The 16,457-nt window shown below is 43.2% G+C and overlaps 2 protein-coding genes across 2 annotated transcripts in view; one reads left to right on the forward strand and one right to left on the reverse strand.

Annotated features, from left to right (window-relative positions):
• Nucleotides 1-307: 307 nt before the first annotated feature.
• On the forward strand, nucleotides 308-10,257 carry LOC135711073 (L-dopachrome tautomerase yellow-f-like). Its single transcript, XM_065233820.1, has 4 exons — nucleotides 308-465; nucleotides 540-772; nucleotides 832-1,599; nucleotides 9,984-10,257. Exons 1-4 carry the CDS (start codon nucleotides 345-347, stop codon nucleotides 10,122-10,124), a joined length of 1,263 nt encoding a protein of 420 aa, XP_065089892.1. The 5' UTR covers nucleotides 308-344; the 3' UTR covers nucleotides 10,125-10,257.
• An 883-nt stretch (nucleotides 10,258-11,140) lies between these two features.
• LOC135711062 (uncharacterized) overlaps nucleotides 11,141-16,457 on the reverse strand; it is an 84,792-nt gene continuing 79,475 nt past the window's right edge. Inside the window, exons 5-8 of the mRNA XM_065233806.1 lie at nucleotides 11,727-13,299; nucleotides 11,507-11,665; nucleotides 11,308-11,442; nucleotides 11,141-11,223 (exon numbers count right to left, since the gene is read on the reverse strand). Of these exons, the coding sequence (XP_065089878.1) occupies nucleotides 11,143-11,223; nucleotides 11,308-11,442; nucleotides 11,507-11,665; nucleotides 11,727-13,299 (1,948 nt within the window). The 3' untranslated portion in view covers nucleotides 11,141-11,142. The remainder of the gene's footprint in view (nucleotides 11,224-11,307; nucleotides 11,443-11,506; nucleotides 11,666-11,726; nucleotides 13,300-16,457) is intronic.

The raw sequence follows: 16,457 nt of genomic DNA on the forward strand, positions 1-16,457 counted from the left end.
CGAGATATTCGTTCCTGCTCGGGAAGTCAGTCAAAATCGAGAGTCAAAGCGGCAGAATTCTAGCACAAATTTCAAGGATTGTCCATAGTGAAAGAAACATGGAAATCTGAGAAGATCAAATCTGAAATGTGTGTTTGTTTTTCGTTAGTCAGCCTTTATTTACTCTTAATATAAAGTATGCAATCGGGACTAAACATTTAATGCTGGTGATAAGACGATAGAAAAAGACACACAATTGTTGGCATCAGAACCAAGTACAATTATCACTCTCTTCAGTTGCCGGATTGTGCTCAACCGGACTGGTCGCGAAAAAAAAACAACCGCATAAATTCACTACCCGGACAATGTACCACTTGGGTCAGGTTTTTCTGGCTAGTGTTCTTATTCTTTTCACAGTTCGATGCACTGCTGACGAACTGGAACTCGTGTACCAATGGAACCAGCTAAAATCCGGCTTAGAAACGGGTTTGTCAATTGTAACCGTATCAAAAGAAGCATTTAAATTAATTGTACAATGCTTGTTCCTGTAACAGGTGGAGTCGATATATTCTTTGATGCAAATTCGCCAGTTTCGAGAGACAATGAACAGTTCAATGCTTATGGAAATTTACCGATGGGTGTGAGTCATCACAAAGGTCGTCTGTTCGTAACGATACCCAGGAGACGCCCGGGCATTCCAGCAACGCTGAATGTAATTGACATGAGCAAAACTAAAGGCACGAATAACCCTCCCATGGAGGCATATCCGAATTATTTAGTCAATAAGTTGCATGTAAGTTGCTATCAGTACGTAGCATGAACACCATTAATATCCAGTAATCTTTTCAACAGTCCGATTACTCAGCTGATCCCCGACATATCATCTCGGTCTATCGTACTAAGGTGGACATATGCGATCGCTTGTGGTTCGTAGATACCGGATACTTGGAATATCCCGATAATCCACGACAAGTTCAGCGACCAGCTCTTTGGATTATGGACCTGAACACGAACCGTCGTATTCAGAAATTTCAAATTCCGAAGGATATCGTGGAGTTGGGCTACGGAATACCGAGCATTACAGTCGACGTTGAACCAGACCGATGTGACGAAGCGTACGCTTACATTCCGGATTATGAACACCAAAATTTATATGTCTATGATTTCGCAAAAAACCGTATGTGGCGTTTTGAGCATAGCTTCTTTTCGTTCGAACCACGCTACGGGCAATTAAACGTGGCTGGATTGCAATTTATCTGGAATGATGCTGTGTTTTCGCTGACGATTGGAAGACGGGATGTCGAGACCGGAGTTCGACCGGTTTACATGCATGCGATGGCATCGATTAGTGAAATTGTTGTGCCGAATAGTGTTTTGAAGAATGAGACGTTGGCAGGTTCGAGTGCCAATTATAATACACTGTTCAGACATTTGGGTTCGAGGGGCCCAAATACGCAATCTTCTATACATGCTTTCGACGAAAAAACGGGAGTTTTGTTCTATGCCGAAGTCAACCGCAATGCCATCGGATGCTGGAACAGTGCCATGGAATTTAACCCGGATAACCATGGCATCGTGCATTTGGACAACAAAGAGATGATCTACCCAGCGGATGTTACGGTATGTATTTGAACAAAATCGAATTGAGCCAAAATAGAGTAGGAGAACATGCTATCAAACTAAGTAAATGGCTTAAAAACCACCCTTAACTATGGAATCCCTTTTCGCCTAACGTTCATCATATGACAAAAAGAGTAAGTGATTTAAAACTTATCATAACCGATGCTACCACTTTTCTTCAAGTGATGCAAAAGGTAGTACAGTCTTTAAATCATAATCTGACGTTATTTTAGAATTCAAGATCGCGGATTGGTATGCATTGATGTATGTACAACACGTTAATGCATTAGGGTGGTTCAAAATATTGATTATGCTCCACCCTAATTTGAGCTCATTTGGATGCGAACTCGTACTATACTGGCCCTTTTGAGGAATTACTATGGGGAAAGTTAACTTTTTGAACTCTCATGTGAACTATTGTGAAAAATTTTCCAGCTACAAGACCAAATTTTAATTGAACGTCAAGATAATTAGTTATTAATTACCACTGAAAATACCGGGAGCAAAATACTTACGCGGAATACCAGGTTCACGAATCACTCGGTCCTAAATGTTCAACCAGCTGGATCTCGTTGGTTTCGCAACCAATTTTCAAAATTCTTTAATCAATGTCTTACTCATCTCATCTAGTTGAAATCTACTGAACATTGGTGGTTTTAGGGGTGTTCAAATTTCCTCTGAAGCAGGGAACAATTGCAGTTTTTCACCATAACATACGATTCGACGGCTCTTGTGTTCACGGATCTTCATGAATAGACTAATATGTCTTCTTCTTATTCGCATTTCAAGCTTATTGCATATGGCATATTAGCTTATTTATTTATTTATTTATTTATTTATTTATTTATTTATTTAGGTATTCTGATATATCTTGATATTTTTAAAGATAATTTTCGACAGAACTTCTCTGCACTTCGGCAGGACTGCTGAACTAGCAGGAGTTTCCTGGACTTTGACAGGCCTTCCCTGAACTACAGCAGGACTTCCCTGAGGTTCGGCAGGCCTTCCCTGAGGTGCGGCAGACCTTCCCTGAACTTCATCAGGAGTTCCATAATTTCCAAGAATTGAAATGAAAGGACTTCCCTGAACTTCAGTAGGACTTCCCTGAACTTCGGTAGAACTTCTCTGAACATCGGCAGGAGTTCTATGAACTTCGGCAGGAGATTTCTTTTATATGACTTTTTCAATCTAGGTCCAAACTGTCAGTTATGCATTTCCCTGTTTGGATTACCCTAGACTGAGAACGATGTATACAATAAATCTCCATACGTTCCGTACCAGTACTTCGACAGGATTTCCCTGAACTTTGGCAGGACTTCCCTGAATATCGGAAGAACTTCCCTGAACTTCTCTGAATTTCCTCAGAACTTCCTGAACTTCGGCAAGGCAATTAATATAATTATACAACAATATTGTGTTTACGAATATGTTCAAAATTTCAATACTTCCCATTTTTCTAATTTGCAATGCTTGTTGATATTGGTGCATTTCGAATTTGGGTGTGGTTTGAACGGGTGTGGATTCAGTATCAACGGAAAAGCATTAACTTTCACCTTAAGGAACGACCTCGAATCAGTCAAACCGTTTAGAGCTTAACATCTAAATTACGAAGACACGAAATCGCGCAAATTGGGTTCTTTAAGGGTATTGAGGAAAATGCATATTCGTAATCTGTATTAAAAATGGAACCCAAACCCAAAATTTCATCAATTTTGGTGTCACTTTGTATGTGAGAGAGCTGTCAGTTTGTTAGTTTAGTGGCAAATAGTGAAGTTAGTATTTTGCTTTAAATCTTGATTCAAAAATCCAGATGAAAGTGTGTGGGTTCGAAAAAAATACCGCTGTGCTTAAAAAACGAAGCTCTTTCAGATGATTTCTAAAAATAGATACATTTTTCAAAAGTAAATAACCCAATTGCGAACGCCGCGCGAGACAACCGTAGAGAAAAACAGCTTATTATCACTTGAAGAGAGTGCCACCAAAATAAATGTGATAGCCTATTGTTTATTGTTGGCTGTAGCCCAAATGATGTTAATAATACTAATCATAATAATAATAATAGTAAAATTACATGTCAAATAATCACAGAAAGAAAAACAAAGCAACATGGTCAGAATGTAAAAAAACATAAATGGAAATACACTAATTTTCTCTGTCAGTCACTGCGGCCGGCAAAAACAGATGAGAATCTTCGACGAAGCGCATCACGTGTGAGGTGAAAGTCGACTACAGATGCGACTCTGTTGAACACACGCTGTAGTCCGCAAATCGCACCATATGCCCCGTAGTTCGTGCGACGCAGTGGCAGTCTCAGCATGAGGTTGTTACGAAGTGGTCGGGGTTGCACGTTTAGGTCAATTTGCCTTAGGATAGCCTCACAATCTATTCGTCCCTGTAGAGTGTCGGCGATAATCAAAGCTCTGTTGGTGTCCCTTCTAATCCGGAGTTATCAGTTGGCAGCGACTCTCGTAGCTGGGCAGCCGAAGCGGATCTCTCCAGGGCAGTCTACGAAGCGCAAAACGAAGAAAGCGACGTTGAACAGATTCGATTCTCTCGGCACCATTGTTGTAATTCGGATTCCAAACCGCAGAACAATACTCAAGCGTCGATCGTACGAGGGAGCAGTAAAGAGATTTTAAGCAGTAGACATCGGTGAAATTCTTAGCTATCCTGAAGATGAATCCTAAAGTCCTAGACGACTTATTGATGACATAAGAAATGTGTTGCCTGAATGTTAGCTGTGAATCCAACACCACACCCGGGTCTTTCACCTGATTCACGCGTTCGAGTGTCGTTCCAAGCAGGTCATAGCTGAATACAATCGGTTGCTTTTTTCGTGAGAACGTTATGGCAGAGCACTTTGCTGGGTTCACTACCATTTGATTTAAAGTACACCAACTGGCGAAGACATTAAGCTGATGTTGAAGATTGTGGCAGTCAGCGATCGAGCAAATTCGTAAACATATTTTGAGGTCGTCTGCATATGCTAATCGAGGTCCTTCGATAACCAGGTTCACGTCGTTGAAGTAGAGTAGAAAAATCAACGGTCCCAGATGGCTTCCCTGCGGTATACCTGATGTGGCAAAGAAGCTAGCTGATTTGCAATCTCCTATAGCAACCATAAGTTGGCGACCAGTAAGATACGAACGGAACCAACTCAAGAGATTACCGCTCACCCCAAGCCTGTCGAGTTTAGCAATCGCAATGTCATGATTCAACTTATCGAATGCCGCGGATAGATCGGTATATATAATGTCCGTCTGTACCCGTTCAGTCATACTATCGGTAATGTAGGATGTGAGGCATAGCAGATTGGTGGTTGTAGAGCGACCGCCAGTAAACCCGTGTTGATCAGCACTAAGATACCGCTTGCTGTGAGAGAGCAACGGTTCCATAATAACAAGCTCGAATAGTTTCGAAACAGCACTCAGCGATGTAATTCCACGATAGTTTCCACGGCTCGTTTGCTTCCCTTTTTGTGGACAGGAAACATGTGTGCACATTTCCAGAAGGATGGAAATATACCACTGGAAAGAGACATCCGGATTAGACGGTGAAGTGGAGTTAACAAGCAAGCAATATGTTTCTTCAAAAACACGGACGGAACTCCATCGGGTCCAGGGTTGAAGGACGATTTGAGCTGCGTTGCAGCGTTAGAAATCATCTCAACGTTGACATCAATTGCACTCAGCGTTTGACCATTTAGTGGGATGTTCCTGGCTGCGAGGGAAACATGGTCGTCACTTAGTCTCTCATCAGTGAACACACTGGCAAAATTGACAGAAAAAAGGCGACAAATATCCTGCGGAGTGGAAGCGACTTCACTGTTCAATTCCATTGACGATGGGAGGCCAGATTCTCTGCGTTGCTCGTTCACGTAGTTCCAGAAGGATTTCGGGTGTAGTTTAAGGTTACGCTGAATACCTCGTTGAAATCGCAGAAAGCATCGACGACTGGCTCGCTGATACTCGTGATTAAGCCTCACGTAGTGATGTTTCAGAGGAAGCGTGCGATACTTCGTAAATCTTCTCAATGCTGCTCTCTTGGTCGACTTCAACCTACGCAGCTCAATCGTCTACCAGGGAGGGTGAGAGTCTTTGCGTTGAATTCTTTTCGGAACGTGTCTGTCAATGACATATGCCAAGACATGAGAAAAAGTTTGCGCAACGTCGTCATGATCGAGAATGTTTTCCCAGTCCATGTTTGACAACACATCTACAATGCTTCGATGGTCGGCCTTTCGAAAGTCATTAGAAACCGCAGCAGGAAGACTATCGAAATCACGAACGAGATTGTCCTCAACAGTGACAATCAGAGGAGGGTGGTGCGGAACAAGCTTAACTAGTGGACAAGGTGCTGTGGAAATGAACGGAGCATTGTCCTGAGTGCTCACGAAGCAGAGGTTCAAACTACGGTTGTTCTCGTTGACTACGTAGTTAATTTGAGAAAGCGTTGCTACGCTATAGTTATCGAGAAGGCCGATAGCTCCTGCATGAAATACAGAACGTTCTGGATCTGGATAGAGGAAGCCGCTATGGGATGGTCTCCACGAAACGCCTGCTAGGTTAAAGTCCCCAAAAATGAATAGCTCATCAATTGGAGTCGCTCTTTCCATTACTGTGAAGACTGATTGACAGTGAGTCTCGATGAGTTCAAGATCACGAACTCGATCTGGAGGCATGTACAATGCGCACAAAAATAATGTGCGATCGCCCAGTTTAATGGCTGTCCAAACCTGTTACACACTGTTCCACGATTTATTTTCGATTGCTCTCACCTCAAATCCGGAACGGACAGCCACAAGAACGCCACCACCAGTAGATTTTTGGCTGTTGTTTGGATTCCGATCGCAACGAAAAACCTCATAATCGGATCCGAACACCTGGCTGGAAAGCGTTCGCGATACGAGCCACGTCTCGCATAGGACAATCACATCATAACAACGATCCGATACAGCAAGCTGGTAGTCGTCAACATCAGAATTCATTCCACCGGCGTTTTGGAAGAAAATCACGATGTCCTGCTTGCGGCTTACAATCGAACGTCTGTTCTCCCTGGAAATCACGGAAGCATCAGGCAGCGAATGAACATTAACAATACCATGCGGATACTCGCCATAGTGACTGGGTTGGAAGACCCCCTCTCCACATCCGACTACAGGTCCGGAACGACTATGGTGAGCGGCGGCAGCAAATGGCTGGACTGAGACGGAGGGATCAGGGGCTTCCACGAGGCTTTCTACGGCGCGTTCCGGGCTCCGAGGTACGAGAGTTGATTCGGCGGCATTCAAGGTGCTGAAATTTGGATCGGCATCAGACATCGTATTTGCGCTATTAATTATGTACTCGCCTGTTCTAGCAAGTTGGAAGACCCCCAATCCACATCTAAAGTCAGGACCAGGACGACTATGATGAACGCTGACAGGAATTAGCACGACTGAGTTAGAGGAACCGGGGGCTTCCATAAAGCTTTCCACGATGCGTCCCGGTTGCAAAGCAGATTGGTTCATCCAGAGTTCAGAAGACATCGAGCTTACTACGTCGTTTTCAGAAGGCGAGGTTGGATCGGATGGTTGCGTTAAGTATTCGCTGCTGGAAGCGGAAGGTGGCTCAGAAAAAGAAGGTTTTGGAACGTATCGATACTTGCCTGTAAGTACAGGCTGGAAGACCTCGTCACCGATTCCAAAACCAGGGCTAGGACGACTTCTGATGATTAGATCTACAAACAGCTCGAATGGTTCGGAGGGTTCGGAGGGATCAGAGGCTTCCGAAGCGCTGTGTTGTTGCGTCCCAGATCCGCCCAACAGCACGTTAGTAATTGAATTTCTTATGAGAAGAGGCATTGAACGTCTCCTCCGGTTTCTTGGAGAGTATTGTTGATGGTGGGGATGACAATAGGGTTACATTGATGCCATATTCGTAGTCGTCGTCATCATCGTAGTCATCATCCTTACCAGTACCATCATTATCAGTGTTTAGGATGGACGAAGAACAGGAAAGAACATCCGCGATGGATTTGCTTTGAAGTCGCAATTCCTCTACTTCCCCTTCTCTATTATTTTCCATCTCTAATCCACTCATACTGTTGCGGTCTCCTGGCTGGTCTTCCCGTCCGCCGGATAGTGTTATTCCGAATTCTTCGGTGGTCTCTCGTCCTACAACAGTTCCTTTCCGACAGAAAAAAAAAACCCACACCACACCTTGCACCGGACAACAATCCAACAGCAGCATCAAGGCAGGATCAGCCAGCGCCAGCTTCTACGGGGTAGCCATGGTAGGCGGACAATTTTATTCTTCGCTCCCTGTCCGTCCGTACCCTAGCCGTTCACTTTGCGATCGGGATTGCTTGTTCGCTTCTAGCTGCTTTTTATCTTGTTCCGTCCGTCCGTCGGACGAAACCCCACGCACACCACACACACTCTCGGAAGCTCAGGGATAGGAAAAAAAATAACCAGCCAAAAAGCAGCGGAGAAAGGCTAGCACTGCGGCAGCAGCAGCCCGAAAGAATCTTTCGCACAATCTTTTCCCGATCGGAAATGCACCTTTTTTGCGGTCACACTTGGCACCAGCTGCTTCCCGCGGCTTCCGGCAGTAATTTTGCACCACTTTGCGACAATTTTTCACTAATTTTCACCAATTGTTCGATCACTGGGAGCCACCAAAAACTGCGAATATTGCCCCTTTGCTCAGTGCGCGTTCATCCAGCTGCGAATATAAACTCTGTGGGGTTGGTGCAAAGAATTAAAAAAAAACAAGTCATGGTATGATTTCACATCAGCTGGAAGCGACTTTCTATCTTGAAGAGTTTTAAAAATTAATTTAACATTTTGGTGGTAAAAACACACACAAACAGTATGTGTGCCACTCGTTCCTGCCATAATGCAATGCTTAGGACGGTATCCTTGAAAATGGCATGAACCTCTTGCAAATTACACAATACTAATCTTCGTTGTATATAAACCTTACCATCAACATTTTATTGTAATAACATAATCGCGTTTTCCTGGACATGCTCGGCTTATTTCGTCACTGGTATAGAAATCACGCACGAGTGATAAAGTTTCTTCTGCTAAAGACGCCCTGCTCAGCTTTCTTCCTGGTGTCGTCATTATCCCCTATTGAGAAACACCGAATTCCTTCGTTATTTTATATGCTGACCAGCTTCTAGGTAAAATCGTGTTTCCTTGAGTTGCTGAATGATTTCATCATCGTTTGTAGTAGGCACACTGTCAGTACTACTGATCAATTGTAAACTGGGTGCTTCTAGTGACTCTGAAAATGAAGTTAAAAAAACATATTTGACATTACTGTTAACACTACACTAATTTCGGTGAAGATACTTTAAAAAGCCTATTAAAATCTAGATCCATTCGAGCCTGACGTTGCAAAGTTTTCAGAATGCTATAATGTGACGTCATGCTCGTTTGACTCATGGCTACCGATGTGAATACATTTTTTTAAATACAATATTCACCTTGGCTGTTGACAGCAGGAACTCCGGATGGTCCAACGGTGGGCCATTCGGGTGCGGGTTTATACAGTTTGAGATAGCAATTTCTGCATATGAATGAACTGCCATCTAATTTCACTTTCTTCATCACCGAATGAACTTGAAGGGCTTTGGGTGAGATTCTTCTTTAACGCATTTGAAACCCACAAGCAACAATAAGAACACTTAAAATTCATCGTTTGTAAAACACCGGTTGTACAGTACAGCATATCTTTGGATTAACAGAGCTTTTGTTTCCTTACTGATTATTTCACTTCTAAGTTCATACTTAAATATACCACCATGCAGTGTACCTACGAACGAACACCTTACCTACCAAGTTTTCCGTATGATTTTAGCATGTGCTCTGTCTAGGTAGCTATTTACTTGTTGAAGTATTCACTTTGAATAAACAAGCCTATACCAACATAAGCAGAAAATTGATATGGAATATGTGAATATGTCAACTATGTACCAATGGAGACGAAAGGTAGTCTAGTCGTATTGGAGCAATGAGCGAAATTTCTAAACATGATAATTTCAAAAAATCGTAACTCAAAAACGAAGAAAAATACATCGCTGATTTTTTTATATGATGTGTACAAAAGCCTAAATTTTCAAATAAAAATGCACGCCACAATGGAAATCCCGAGCCACAGTTCAAACACTTATCCCAAATCAGAATGAAACACATATAAGATTGTCTAATGGGTGTGTCCTGCAACAATGAGTGGTATCCTCTACATGTATACATTACACACAACAAGATTTGAAAGAAACAATTATTTTCTGTGGGATACATTAAATTTAAGATATACTGCCTATTTAAGGCTATTACTGTTGTATTTTGCGCTTAAGTGTTCTAACTTAATACATGCACTATCATTTATTTTTAGATCGATAACGACGGCATGTTGTGGGTCATCTCCAACCGGCTGCCAATCTGGATTTATTCGAAGCTGGACGTGAATGATTTCAACTACCGAATCTGGCGACAGCTTCCGGAAAGGGCCATCAACGGTACCATTTGCATGTAAACGGCCAAACCAACCAGATAGACGGTGAATACAGGTTCAATAAAACTAAAGGCTTTCTTTTGTGTTCTAACCTATGTGAAAAGCGGAGTTTTTACTAATGAGTCACAATTATAATTCCATGCATTTAGAAAAAGTTCCAGCATTTTTTTTATTACGTTATCGAAAAGAATATACTTTACGGAAAGAAAGTTGTATCACCTACGTTTTTGTCTGCTTTGTTTGTGAAATTGGTTTAGCTGAGCTGTCCTGTTAGTAAATGTTCTTTATGGTCAAAAATGGTCTAGTATAAAAATATGTTCATTTCTATGCGTTTCTTTTCTTCTATTAGATTTATCCCTTGTAGAATCAAATAAGTTTTTACCGAATTGTGGTATTTCTACTGAAATTTTTATCAATAATGTTCATATGTTGGTTGCTTTCAATAGTACGTATGAGAATGTTTTCTAGATATTCGATATATGGGGAAAAATGCATCCTAATGCTGCACTACAGTGGGAGGGGGACTCAAATTTGGAATATACCTTGGAAGGATCCACATTCCATCGTAATCAGTACTTGTTTGTTTAATTTTGTTTGCTATTAGAATCTAAATATGTATATATATTTTCACCGTTTACTAGTACAGCCTTTAAAGTTTCTTTGATTTGTATTGTAATTGGTTAATTTACGCCTAAAAGTTTACACGATCTATTTGTTTTGGAAGTTGATAAATTTTGAAAACCATTACCTAAAACAAGGGTCTAAATTCGAAACGAAAAACAAAGACTTTCTGATTATACCGTCGGAAATACGAAAAACAAAAATTGAAAATTGTTCCTAGCCCGCCGCAGGCGATTGGATCTATCACACATGTAGTAGCACTGCTTGGACCGCAGCACGTATATAACGATTTAATTCGTTTTCGATTTATCCGATAGCGATTGTTTGTTTGCTCCTGGTAAAACATGGTAGGTTTTGAATAAATATGTACCTACCTTTCGTGCTCGATCACATGCGGTTTGCAGTTTGTTCCTTTCTTCTATTGCACAATAAAGTCTTTGTGGCCACGCAGAGATTTCAGTTGCTTCTTCAATTTGGTCACCAAATCGGCTGGTTGCACCTGGTTAGGGAACAGAAAATAGTTATTAGGGACAACCTTACATATATAAAAGTAGTAGTTTGTTAAATTTTGATTACCACTTACCAAAATCGAGATGTCTCTTCCGACGGCATTCAGACGGTCCCGGATCTCATTATCCTTGAAGAATAGATTCAGCGGCCGTCCATTTATTTCCGTCAGCACCCAAAAGGTGAGCGAAAGACCATCACAGGATTGAGCCTGTTAAAACAGGAGTATTGTTATATTCTTTATCGTGTTCGATGAAACAATGATTGAACCAAACCTTCGGAGGCAAACCATGCCTCGCAGCTAGACTATTTGGCACCACGTCAACTATGGTTGCAGTGTTTCCATCGCGAATCAAACCCAAGCACTGACCATCCAGCTCCCGTCGGATGGCATAAACCCGACCGAACGGTATCCTTCGGATAATCAATTCCACCTATCAAAAGAAACCCATGAATAATTGAATTTCAGTTGAAATTTTGTTTCAAATATCTTACAAAAAGTCCCGGCGCTCCTCGGATTGCCTTGTGTGCCTCCGCCGCACTAGTAATCGCCTGACCTGCCACCGAAATCAGCTGGTCGCCAATGTGTAAGGCATTATACAGCACCGGGTGTTCCTTCTGTTTCCAACCGGCAACCCAAACAGCACCGAATGCGTCCACCAATCCAATCGAATTTATGCAATCCTTACGGCGCAACTGCAATCGAACCCCACCGGGATGCATCATTTCCCGACGCAACTGCATCACCTGTTGCTCCCGTAAGGTCATCTTCCGATTGGATCCATTCATCGATTCCAGCTGATTGATGAGTTGATGGTGAGGTCGGAATGGTTGCGGAGGTGATTGCAACCGGGACGCTCCGTTTAGTCGAGCCCTCATAACGGGATTTCCGGACGATTCAGGTTGCGCATCGGAAGTCGACGAGCTTCTTCGTCTCTGCTCGTTGATTTCGTTCCGAAATTTATCAACCGTTTGTTGAACGACTGGTTGGCGCCCTCGGGCGGGATCTCGCCCTCCAGCTACGACTGCATTCGTTGACCTGCTTATAACCATTTCGGTAAGTCCCCGTTGCAACATAGGCCTTTGAGGTTGTGGAGTATAGATGTTTTTATCCACTGGGGCCCGCTTTGAAGGGCTCAGATTACTGGAAGGAACTGCTGGGCTACTTGCCGATGGTAAGATTCCATTTTTATGACCAGACGTACTTGCAGCACCACCCTCCCCTTGATTCTCCTTATTTCCTTGGCCGTTTCGGAGAAGTTTGACTCGATTGAGCTGAATTTCGGAATGACTAGATGAACGTTGCTGTTTGCTAAGTAATGTGACTTTGCTCTTATTCAGCTTGGCTGCCACTGAACTGCCCGACAAAACCGGAGGTGACTGCAGACTAAAGGGTTGATCCAGATTATTGACTACTTGTATTGGTGAAGGCAGCAGAAACACCTGCTCATAGTGTTGCTGGTGCTGATGAGGAGGAGTTCTAGGCCTATCACATGACGAGTTAACCGAAATTTGTGTTACTGTGCCGAAATTGCTATCACTTTTGATTGGTGTCGATGAGGTCGCCACCGCCGCTATCACTGTGGACTGCACTGTTGAAACACTAGTTGAGCTGATGGTCACACTCCCACTGCTGCCGCTATTTCCATTATTGCCACTACTGCTACTAGTACTACTACTACCGTTGACAACGAGATTAGGTACTTTAACGGTTGTGATCTGTCGATCGTTGATCGATGCAATGATCGACGGTTCCTGATGATCCTGGAGGCTTACGTGTTGATGGTGATGATCGTATTCAACGTTGGACGGAATAATTTGCACGTTACTTTTGTAGTTATCATCGCTCAGGTCATCGGCAATCAGGGTACTGCCGTTGGACAGTTTCGTTACCAATTCCGGCTTCGGCGTGCGAAGTTTTGCTTTCGGCGAGGCCATCAGCTTCACTGGCGATTCACTATCGCTTGAACCGTTCGACACTTGGATAATGGTGACATTGGCGGAGGATTTGTCCGACTTTTGCGCCGATTTCCGGCGGGTTTTCTTCGGATCATCACGATGCCCGTGTCTGGAAAAAAAGTTCAAATATACAGTTAATAGTATAATTCGCGAAATACTGTTTTGTTTTGCATGTTTGCAAAAATGTATTTGAACCCACATATATGAGAAATCATAGTTTACCCAACATGTACAATCTAATTGAACCATCATTTGGCCTAAATAGCCAGACATATAAACAATTCAAGACCAACAATTGAAATGGCCTTAACTCCATTTTGTAAACAAACCTTGTAAGGCAATTTTCTCGCGAACCGAAACCTTCATTCGCAAACCTAAACCACAATCGAGTAGAGTAGAATTTTCCCTACCTGTTCATTATGTTGGTTTGCCTTTGCGGACTTCAGTTCTCGAGAAAATGGCCTTACAAGGTTTGTTTACAGAATGGAGTTAAGGCCATTTCAATTGTCGGTCTTGAATTACTAAATACAGCCCAAGTAATTTTGTTATTATTGAATAACGCAGTAGTCTGTGATAATCTGTGTCACTATTGTAAAGAAAAAATCAAGACCAACAATTGAAAAGGCCTTAACTCCATTTTGTAAACAAACCTTGTAAGGCCATTTTCTCGCGAACCAAAACATACATTCGCAAACCTATCACACAATTGGGTAGAGGAGAATTTCCCCTACCTTTTAATTTTGTTGGTTTGCGTTGGGGGCCTTTGGTTCGCGAGAAAATGGCCTTACAATGTTTGTTTACAAAATGGAGTTGAGACCATTTCATTTTTTGGTCTTGAAATATAAAATAAAATTCATTGCACTGTATAACGTTAACCAATAAAGACGTGTTTCAATCGCACTCTACAATTGGTTATGGGCTCATGATCCCTAACCGGAATATTCAGAAGATTTTTCATTGAAGCAGCAGTATGTCCACAAGCGGAATTTTGCGATCCGGACAGCAAGTTCAAGGGAATGGAGATGGCAACGGAAGAGGCAAGACTGAAGCAGGAAGCGTTCGAGTCAGAAGTTCCGTTGCGCTGCCAGCCATTGAAAAGCTGAAAGGAAGAGAGAATTATACGACGTGGGCTTTTGCGATGCGGATGATTCTGATCCGTGAAGGAAGCTGGTCTGCCATTGACGGAGACGGTGAAGATATTCCTGAAGACGTGAAGTTGCAGCCTCTCGAGACGATCTGCCTAAGTCTGGAGAGCTACAACTACAGCCTGGTTCAGGATGCGGAAACTGCGAAGGAAGTTTGGACGAAACTGTAATCTGTAGTTAATTTATCTTTTCAGAAACTGTAATCTGCATTCCAGGACAGCGGATTCCCCAGGAAAATAGGGGTGCTCAGAAAATTCACGCAATACGGCTAATCAATTGTGCCAGCGTTGAGGCGTACGTGGACTTATTGATGAGCACAAGTCACAAGCTCGCATCCGTGGGATTCAAGGTGGACGATTCTTGGCTCGCGGCGGTTCTGTTGATGGGACTTCCTGAGCAGTACGAGCCCATGATCATGGGACTCGAAGCGTCCGGTACGGCCTAGACAGCAGCAGCACAGCAAAACCAGCCGAAAGAAGTCCGGCGAGCTAAAGGACGGTAACAAAGGTGAGAAGCTGTGCTACAACTGCGAGAAACCGGGGCACTTTGCAGCCAAATGTCCCAATGCCAAAAAGTCGTCTTTGAAGCCAAGCAAGTCAAAATGACTGTGCTGTATTTTCGCTATTGGAGATGTAAGGACCGATGAGTGGTATCTGGATTCCGGTGCCACCAGCCACATGGCACGTTCGGATCAACCTTTCGTCAACGCGGTTGCCATGGACCATGACGGTGGAACAGCAAACAACAGCAACATGAAGGCCGTTGCAAAGGGAACAGTTTCCGTGGAAACTGCAGAAGGAAGCGTGAAATTTGCTAATGTGTTGAAAATTCCGGACCTAGCAACCAACCTGTTATCGGTCAGCGCCATCTGTAAGCAAGGAAACAAGGTAGTATTCACGGCGAACAAGTGCGAAGTCTGGGATGAAAGCGGCGAGCTTGTCATTACCGGAGTTGAAGAAGGCGGTCTCTATCGTGTCAGTCGGCCGGAAAATCGTTTCTGGTTAACAGCATCGAGTTGTGGCATCACCGTCTTGGCCATTTGAATGAAGGAAGCTTGAAGAAACTCAAGGAAGCGGCTAGCGGAATCGACTTCAAGAATGAAGCACTTACCAATTGTGTGTCGTGTCTCACGGGCAAACAGGCACGATTTTCGTTTGCCACCAGTGGTTCAAAAGCGAAGGAATTGCTAGAGCTGGTGCACTCCGACCTGTGCGGCCCCGTGAAGGTACCATCGTTTAAAAGAAGTCGCTACTTTATTACCTTCGTGGACGATGCCAGTAAGAAGGTAGTAGCAACAATCAATACGAAACTAACGATTTTAAATTGGCTCACTACTTGACTAGTCTATTGGTCCCAAGCAAACGATTTCTAGTCGAAATTCTAGTACTACGCAATGTTTGTTTTGATTCGCTATGAAAGTTTGACAGATAAAATGAGGGGTTATTGATTTTTCCTATGTTTCGAGGGGTGAATCGATTAGCTTGGGACCGAAGAGAGTACCAGAGCTGAGCCAAAAAGTTGAGCACGTCATTTCGGGACCTTCTAGTCTTAGAGTTACCTCTATGGTAGTAGTGTTCTTTCTTGAAGGGAAGAATCAGACGCTTAAAGCATTCAAGAAATTCAAAACTAGAGCCGAGAGACAAAGCGGGAAGAAGCTGAAGATTTTGCGCACAGACAATGGGACGGAGTACATCCACAAAAGTTTCCGTGAAGTTCTGGAACGTGAAAGTATCCGGCACCAAACCACGTGTCCGTATACGCCTGAACAGAATGGTGTTGCAGAACGCATGAACCGCACGTTGGTGGAGAAAACACGGTGCATGCTCAACGGTGCAAAGCTTAGTAAGCAGTTTTGGGCGGAAGCTGTTTCGACAGCTGCCTATCTGGCCAATCGATGTCCAACGCGGTCATTGGAGAACATAACGCCAGAAGAGGCATGGTCTGGAAAGAAGCCGCACCTCAAGCATCTCAAGATTTTTGGATCTCAAGTGATGGCACACATTCCGTGAAGCGAAGCGGAAGAAGTTCGATGCCAAGGCCAGAAAAGCGATCTTCGTCGGCTATTGTGAGGACACCAAAGGCTACCGTTTGTACAATCCTGACAGCGGTGAGTTTCAAATCA

This window comes from Ochlerotatus camptorhynchus, unplaced genomic scaffold (assembly GCF_037179485.1).
Source record: "Ochlerotatus camptorhynchus isolate MF236.1 unplaced genomic scaffold, CSIRO-AGI_Acam_v1.1 ptg000417l, whole genome shotgun sequence".
NCBI classification, from domain to species: Eukaryota; Metazoa; Arthropoda; class Insecta; order Diptera; family Culicidae; genus Ochlerotatus; species Ochlerotatus camptorhynchus.